Source organism: Diadema antillarum, unplaced genomic scaffold (genome assembly GCF_040938485.1).
Source record: "Diadema antillarum isolate AM-2024a unplaced genomic scaffold, OU_Dant_1.0 scf00000178, whole genome shotgun sequence".
In the NCBI taxonomy this organism is placed as follows: domain Eukaryota; kingdom Metazoa; phylum Echinodermata; class Echinoidea; order Diadematoida; family Diadematidae; genus Diadema; species Diadema antillarum.
In genome coordinates this window covers 1051117-1060447 of record NW_027271067.1, presented here as the reverse complement: position 1 = coordinate 1060447, position 9331 = coordinate 1051117, and the positions used below count along the sequence as shown (strand labels likewise).

Here is a 9331-nt window from a genome sequence, read left to right as displayed (position 1 = left end):
CATAAAATTTCAAACTTTGTTAAAAATCACCCGCAAGATAGGCATACGAGCAAAATGAGAACTTATGGCAAGTTATCATCTGTCTGCTACCAAGAACATCTCTGCCAAAATACAACATGATTGCAAGTTTCAAACATAAAACTGTTAATGATGGTTGGACTGCAGCAATCAATTTCAAATCTGAAATATTGCATTTACACATGCCAACATGATGGCACAGCACATTCATAACTGTCACTTAACAGATGACAGCAAAAGTTTTCAAACACTACCTACATTCGGGTAGCAGATTTCTCACCTCAGAGAAGTAAACAAATAAATATTAAACAGGAAAAAAAATATTGAAAAATAAAAATATCTTGAAAGTAGAATGCAACTGATGTTGATATGGTAAAACTGGCAAAACCTTTGATCATTTCAAATCATGAATGCATGTTCAGTGATCTTTCTGTTTAACAAAAGTGCACCACCGAGTAAATGAATTCCAACCACATACCATGAGGACTTAACAGTGTTTTTTGAATGAAAGAAATAAGATAATCATGTATAGTTGTCACATTGTGCATATCATTCTTAAATGTACTACAGTGGGTAAAACAAAAAAGATATGGCCATCTTTATAATGCGGAGACACACAAAACCTTATTTTTGATTCCTCTGGTCACATAATTCAATGATCTCTTGCTCGACCTGGATAAAATTCATCCAAGAAATCAAAGTGCAACGTAAGAATCCTGCATTAATCTTTTGGACATGAAGTAATAATGTCATTTTCAAAGGCTCATCTAGGTAAACAGGCCTTCATGCTGTCTGATGTAACAATGCACTTTGATTTTTCTCTCTCACTTTTTTTTTCTCTATCTCTATCAATCTTTCTCTATCGACTCTCTCATTCAATACATATTGTGTACCACTAAGGCTCAACATTAGCAGTGGCCCGGTGGCGCAGGGCCACTATAAATTGGTGTCAGGCCACGAAATTTATTTCTTGGTGGCCTGATCGGGCAATTAAGATTCAAAATGGATTTAATTTTGCTTTCATCTAAGCGTATTTACTTGTACTTGTATTTCGTGCCACTAAAATTTCAGATTCAAAGATTCTACTAGCCTGAACAGGCCACCAGACAACAAAGTTAGTGTCGAGCCCTGATATAAAAATATGAAAACTTTTCTTAGGAGACGATTCTTCAGATTATAAGCCATTCTGTCAACATTTTCCCACTTATTCAAAACAGTTATCAGTTGATGCCTGTTTAGCCACTAAAAGTGGTAATATGTTTCACAGCTAAGTAACCATATGCTCTATGTAGATATGCCCTCAATTCATTGTCCATGTGACTTCCATCTCAAGCACACACAAGTCAGCGCATCACGAAACAAGCGTACGGGTATGAGATGTGAAGTATCGTCAGCATTGGTCTGGAGCTAGCTACGGACTGGTCACGCGATATCAATGAGGACACCTTCTCCCTTTTCATCTTCCCTGGCTTTCTCTGATGATTCTGTGAAAAAAAAAGTGCAAAATGTTGTATGGGAGATTCTTATCTGAACTGTCAATCACTGAGTGATGTAATTCTACGCATTATTCTCACACTGCAAGTGTCTCAAAAGGATATGATATACATTTATATCATGACAATAATAATATCAAAGCAGAAAATTTTGCATGATTAATTTTTTTGTGTGTCCAGGCTCAGTTTTGGTGAACTTGACTGTCTAGTACTGTGTGTATGAGAGTATTTCTATGAAAACTTTAACATGCCTTAGAAAAATATTTGCTGGATTTTTTGCTTTTTTTCAATTTGGGGGTCGTTTGCTTCATAGATATTTCCTCATCTCAATATATTCCATGCATAGGGTATCATTATGTCAACAGTTTTGAAATGTAAACCATACACAGATATTAGTGTGATTATACAGCAGACAAATTTTCTGTTTGCTTCTAAATTCACAATAGATCTCTACTGGCAAAATATATTTCATTACTTTATAATTTTGATGCAAGAAACATCAACCACTTCCACGCATTTTGCTGACCCGAAAACATTACACTAGAACTGATTTCAGATGCTTTCAGTACAATATTCTTGAGTTCAAGAAAACTTTCAAACCCACACAAATAGGAAGAAATAAAGCGTTGACGTCAAAAAAATCTTTCAATACTTACTGATGACTTGAAAGAATCAATTATTTCCTACTTCTTTGATACTGATAAAATACTTCCACTTTAATGAAGCCCCCAGGACCAGCAATTTTCTTTTGTTACATCAAAACTTTGTAATACCTGATGAAGAGAAAAGTATATGAATATTTGGGGGCCTGAAATTTGACTTCGTTGTAACAAGAATTTCGGCATAACCATGTTCCTGATAATGGGAGTGCACTGTTACTGTATACTGACCAGTTTATTCTATAATATGATATTTGTTTCATGCAAAGATAATCTCCCTTACCTTGAGGTCTGTTCTCCGCTGCCTCTGGAGACAGGAGCTGGGCCTTGGAGACTGGTGGGTGGCTTGGGGGCTTGGGGGCGGGGCGCACTGGCTTGGGCGATGCATTCTTATGCCTCTCCTGTGACATGGGTCATTACAGGGAAATTATCATAATTAATTTTATGACCCATCAAGTCTCATAAACCACATTTCTGCAGTCAAGCCTTGTTACCTCCGCCAAGGGAGGAGGTTATGTTTTCGTTACCATTAGTTTGTTTGTTAGTTAGTTCGTTAGTTCGTTAGTTTGTCCGTGTGCAAAATAACTCAAAAAGTAGTGAACGGATTGGGATGAAACTTGCAGGAAAGGTTGAGAATGACACAAGTATTAGAAAACAAACGATTAACTTTTGGTAGTGATCTGAGAATTTTGGGGGAATTTATGAAGGATTTTTGATATTTTGGCAGGTAGGGTCAATGAACTTGGGAGTTCAGGCTGCGCGTATTGAGGTTTGCCTGCGCGCACTAAAGTGCGTGCTCTAGTTTCTGCTAGGGCGAGGCGCGCCATACAGCTGAGGGTTTATGACGTAACAAAGGCTTCTATATTGGGAAATCAGGCAATGTTTCAGCATGTAGACCTATGGGTGGAAATCACTGATCTCTGTGGAAGAGCCCAAAGAGCTTTTCCCCAGTCGTAGAGAGGAGAAAAAATCTCTTTGGGAAGAGCAAGATCATGGGTGGAAAGTAACTGTTTGGCGGAGGTCTGCGCTCTCAGAGTGCTTTTCTAGTTTAATATTCCTTGTTAGTATTTCACAAGGTATAGTAAAAATAAACACAAAACAAAACAAACAAATCGCTTTTTGTGAAGCCTTTATAATTGTTCATGTTTAGTTGTTTGTTTCAGTTGCGAAATTTTCAAAGCCTCTTGTTTGCAAACCTCATGACTGATTCTCAAACTGGCCTCACATCTTAAAGATTCAAGTTCCTGCTGCTCTACCACATTGACATTTATTTAAATTTATTTATGTATTTATCTATTTTCTTTTTACAAATTCATTCTAATTCTGGCAGGTTTCAGTGCTTTAACCACATCCATAGATCCTTTTTACAATGCTAGATTTGCAGTGCAATTCAGAGGTGCCAATTCAATGACAATGAATTAATACCCGCACCGATTTTCCTCCTGGAAGTGATGGGTTGGCAGGATTTCCTTTATGACTGTCTCCTATTTCAACAGAAGTCCAAAATACAGTAGCTGGGTGCCCAGTTTTTGAGCATGACACAAAGGATTTTAGCATGATGTGGCAAGTTGAGGCAACACAGCATTTCCCTTTAGATTGACTTATGAATCAGACTGTAACTGCTCTCAATGCTGACGATGAACTGAATATGCTCTGCATGTTTCCTTATTTCACATAGCTGCCTGCTGAGATTAAATGGTAAACTATCATTTAAAATAATCTAATGGCTATTTTAAAGTAAGCATATATAATGCAATATTAGCTCATGCATTGATCCCCTTTATAAGACTTCTGATTATTTTGACTGATATTTTTATTGAATTGAATAATTCCATTTTTTATTCTGTGTCAATCTTGCACTACATTTCCCAGACAGCTTAAATTTGAGGGGAAAAAAATGAAATCAAAGCATAAATAGATAAAATTTTGGTCTATACGATTGGAATCTGCAGTTTCTACTACAGATTTTAAATATCCATTTGTTGTAAATACAGAGTATGTTTAAATGCTGTCTGGATCCATGCTGCCATTATGTGCAATTCCTCTCCATGGTAAAGTTGGCTTAAATAAATTGAGTAATATCACACAAACACAATGGTAGGGGTTTCAGCAAAATAAGACCTAAAATAAGGAGTTTATGGAACGTCAAACTGTCAATTCTCTTCTTATGACAGGAACATTAGTCAGCACGTACAAATATCAAATCAGATGACATGGTCTTATGAGTCTCTCAGTGACGTTGGCATGACTCATTACCAAATTGCCTGTTTTAACAAGATGAAAATAGAAACATTTGTATCCTTCGCATTGATTTATGTTGTGTTGCAATAACCTGGCAAAGATGACTTTTAGGAGGGAAAGTGTAGTTGCTAACTTATCTCTGAGAAACAATTATTACAATTCTTCTATTAAAAAATAGTAGAAAAGTAGTGTTGATGACATTCTCTACTCAGCAAATTTGAATGAGTGGATGCAGTACTTTTGACGCTAGTTATGTACAGTATGTACTACTTTAAAATTTTACAACATTCTTATGTCACATCTGATTTTTGATGAAAAAGTTATCATTCTGTCTGTCTGATTTTACACAACAGTCCAACCTCAGTTATCTGACCATGCTGGGACCAGTAGCCATCCAGGTAGAATGTATAAAGTGTATTGCCAGATTAGTGAGATGTGCTCAAGCATGACACTTTGAAATGAGTTGTGTGGGATATACACATACATACAGCATCACTAACTTTCTATTCATTACAATGATATACATGTACATGATATTTGCATGTTTCATAATTCACATGATGTAAAAATGAAATAGGCTAAGGAAGAAAATACATCTTCCTTTTGGTCTCTGTTCGTTCGTAATGTATTATATAGTAAAAGTTTCACACCAAACAAGAAAACACAACCATGTGCCTCTCCAAGCCTGAACGACAGAGAGATCCTGAAAAGTGATGGCCGGATAACCAAGGTTAGACTGTACTCGAATAAAGTCACTTTGACTACGGTGTAGAATTGACTATGGCGCAGAAATGACTACGGTGCAGAATTGACAATGGTGTAGAATTGACTACAGTGCAGAATTGACTATGGTGCAGCATTGACTATGGTACAGAACTGACTATGGTGTAGAATGACACTTTGACTCACCACATCCTTGACCCTGATCAACTCTCTTTGAAGAATGAGGAAAGTAGATTTCAATCGCTCATAACTGAAATAGGACAAATAGACAGCTGGTTGCAATAAGGAGGGCTTACTCATTTAAACATTAGGAAATTTCTCAAACATGCATGCAGTACGAAATAGTCACTACCTGCTGAAATCCTTACCTTAGAGATAATATGATTGAATGAATGAATTTGGATATTCTCCACATTTGTCTTCTTTTTGTTTTCAGGCCTATCTTTGCCTCCTTCCTTGCTTTTGTTCTCTCTTTTCCCCTTTTCACACCTCTTTGTCCTTGTTTTCATTCTTTCTCTTGTATTTACTCAATCCATATCAATAACCTTTCATCAGTTCCTTCACTCTTGCTTCCTCATATTCTGAAAATGTAAAAAGCTAAAGAGTGCATTTCCAATTAAAGAATGATAACAATGCTGTTGGCTGTTCCTGGCGACAAGGACACCACAATAACATAAAATGGTATCATGCTCATGGTCCAAACAGAGTACATTGCTGAGCGACAGCAATTAAAATGGCACTTAGTCATCCTACTTCTTAGCTGAGAATCAGCATTTAATTTTCATGTGGTTACTGTGGTAACCACATTTGTTGTGTTTAGGTGGTTTTTTTTTTTCTCTCTCTCTGCAATCTTGGAGGCTTATACTTCATATCTAATGTCTCTTTTGTTTTCATTTTCATGGCCAAATTATGTATCAAGGCACGAATATGTTAACTTGTTTGAATTCAATAAATTGCCTTGGTAAATTCAAAATTAATCTGCTCAGCCAGTGGTTATGCTCTCTCAAGCGAAACTACTGGCCAAGGTTCACTTACCTAGATGTCTTGATCAGATCTATCCATTTCTTGTAGTCTAATGGAGAATATGTGGCAAAGAAGTGTTTCCTTTCACTCTCATCCTGATATGCTGCAAAAAAAAAGTGAATTAAAGGAACAGAGATGGTTTTTGTGAAGAAGAACTGTTGAATTTCTCCATAAGCTAACTGCACATATCATCACTTTGCCCTAAAATACAGCCAAATGATTATCTTTTATTAATTCCTCCCCCCCCCCCCCCCCCCACTCTTCTTCACAGAAACTGATTCTGGACCTGAAAATTCCATGACAAAGATCATAAGTGGAATGAAGAGCAGCAATCACAAACCTCAAAGCAGAACAAAAACTAACAAGAAATACCTTTTTAAAACACCAAAATCGACAGGCTAACAGCTGTGTCTGCTAGATACATGAACTCACATGAGCACAAGCATTTCTTAGACTTGTCAAACACAACATCATGAATTGCATTTTTTTGTTTATCAGCTCTACTCACTCAGGGAGAAGACATAGCGTCCACCATCCATCGCCTCCTCTTGAATGGTACATCTTTCTAGTAACAGAGCTCCGATGGGCTATAGAGTGAACATACAGGGAGAAAGATAGACAAATACAGACAGACAGAGAGTTTATTGTGCATGTATGACTGGTTACAATTTAACATAGTTCTTGTAGTAGTACAGCCTATGACGGCACTTAATGATTGCTATTCGACTGATTCAGGTAATTTCCTCTTACTTTTATAGATCATAGTTCATTGTTCATTTGATTGCCCTGTTAAATATATATGTAACAACTCTTTTGTGTGTGTGTGTGTGTGTGTGTGTGTGTGTGTATGTTTTAATATCATCACCTGCATGATGCAGTATTGCAAAATGACACATTAACTGTCCATACCCTCTCACCCAAACCCCTTTATAAGTATGACCACAGTATTAATAAACTTGCTATCTTTGTCCTGAACTAGCTATAGAACTGTTAAATGTTTACATAATGAGCTCCCACCCTTAGAACTCACCTCTAGTGTTCTACTTGATTCATGAATTCTGAAGTAGAACAGAAAGTTACTCTTCTGGCGAAATAATCTCTCCCTATAGCCTGCACAAAATACAAAGAATGAAAACGTTCATGAGTATCTTAACCTTGGGTGAAAAGTAAGCTGCTACTCAAATGTAACATCATGGGGAAAAAGTTTTCTTGAATGAAAATAGTGAAACCAGTTGACAAATGAGTGAAAGTCTAGCAAAAAATTGTACCTATACTGGCAAAGTTACACTAACTAGTATAAATATCATAACATGATCAATTGTATGCAATTCCCCGGGAACCTTAAATTTGTCATCTTTGGTCAAAAAGACTTGTAAAGGTCATATGACTCTGACACTGTTTGCAATGAGATCTTCAATCACAATTCATTAACATACAGAGACAATGATCTCCTTCCATTTGCGTGTTTCTGAAGGATGTGTCGTTACATCCCTAACATCCCATTCTCATTATTCTTTTTTTCTTGAATATGTGAAAATTATCAAAATTTCTTTTGCAATTAGGCGAAGCAAAGTTGAATAGTGAGTGGGCCTCATCTGTCACCAAGACAAGTGCGAAATCTTGGTCCACCAGACAAGTGAAGATCATAGACTATTTGTCTTATACAACACACTGGACTTCAACGAACATGGTCCACACCCATTCCTGAATCTAATCTTGTTTAACAGCATTTTTGGACTGCAAATTTCTACTCTGGTTTCATGTGGTCGAAGACTGTAATATTAGAAGTAGACTAAAGCAAGCCGCCCATGATTCGATCATATCGCTGTCCAAAATTGACTGCCAACTACATGTAAAACCTATGCTTTTGATTGAATTTGGCTTTTGGTTTTGGTTGACTTTTGGCACAGGAGGTCGAACCTGGGTGCAGCTTTTTTACTACGTTAGTAATAGTAATGCTTTTCTTGAATTTTATTATGCACTACACAGAAAAATCCGTCTGCCCGGAAGAGTCTTTTATTTTTTTGACTTTATCAGCTCTCCTCCATACCGTATGTCCAAAAAAAAAAAATTACAACGGGACCCTTCGCAATATCTTTAAAAATATTGAATCAATCTAAATTAAATACAAATTCAGGGTATGAAACTATAACTCATTGCCCACATCTTACAGAAAACCCCATTCGATTTGCTTCAGTGGTCAAAGAGAAATGAGGAATTTTGTAGAGGATGTTGGGAATCTCTTCCCTCCAAGCTCTGTCTATTGGTATGTTGTATTCACACACAAGATCATCGAAGTGCTAAACTTGGAAGAATCAGACTCATGACATGCTTCACAACAATCCACATTTCTCTGTGACCGCTTAACCAAATCGAACGGGGTTTTCTGCAAAATAGAGCTAAAATGTTACATTTTAAGACCTTAAAGTAGCATTTAGACAATTCATATTGGGTGTTATCAATGCTGGTGGTACTACGTCTAAGGAGCACCCCAGGCCAGGGTTAGTCCCCAACGTCCAACCAACCTTTTGTCTTGAGTCGCATTATTATTATATCGGGAGAAGGGGCTTTGGCACGAAAGTAAGTGTAAACAAGTTGCTTAGTAAATAGTGAGGTGAATGAGGAATTAGAAGGGTGATTAACGGATACCGACATTAATGGCCATGGCCATGGACAGCTGATTAGTGATGTGATGGAGAATCTGTGCAAAAAAAAAAATGAATGACAAACAAAATATTGCACATGTGGGACTAAGCACTGGTCAATGAGACCAGCGGAAGCGGTTACCCTCTCGCCGTCGTTTGCTGACTTGTTTGTAGAAAAGTCTTGCTTCAAACGTTGGTGTTGAGCATGCCAACGTCATGAGTTCCTGGTCACTGTAGCGCATTTCGTTCCATTTATCGGAATACTCTTGTTTTTCTAATCTCTAACGTTTGAGGCACGTAAATTTTTACTTACGAATTGAGGGATGATGATGACTAGACTACGACGACTGTTGTTGTTGTTGTTGGATCTGCTTTTTTTTTATGTGTGTAGCGCCACCTAGTGTGTGACGTGCAGCGTGCAGTGAGATTCTGACTTTTGTGACTACGTCGTAGCTCCATCCAGTCTATAAAGAGCCTTCAATTTGTTTTGTTTGTTTTGTTTTGTTTTGTTTTGTTTTGTTTTGTTTTG

General features: G+C 37.1%; 1 protein-coding gene across 1 annotated transcript; it reads right to left on the bottom strand.

Moving 5' to 3' along the window:
- Positions 1–362: 362 nt before the first annotated feature.
- On the bottom strand, positions 363–9125 carry LOC139722937 (pleckstrin homology domain-containing family J member 1-like). Its single transcript, XM_071634220.1, has 7 exons — positions 8945–9125; positions 7188–7267; positions 6666–6744; positions 6170–6260; positions 5321–5384; positions 2454–2571; positions 363–1502 (listed from the first exon to the last, which is right to left on the bottom strand). The coding sequence occupies exons 1-7, from the start codon at positions 9042–9044 to the stop codon at positions 1441–1443; spliced, it is 594 nt and encodes a 197-aa protein (XP_071490321.1). The 5' UTR covers positions 9045–9125; the 3' UTR covers positions 363–1440.
- Between the last annotated feature and the right edge of the window lie 206 nt (positions 9126–9331).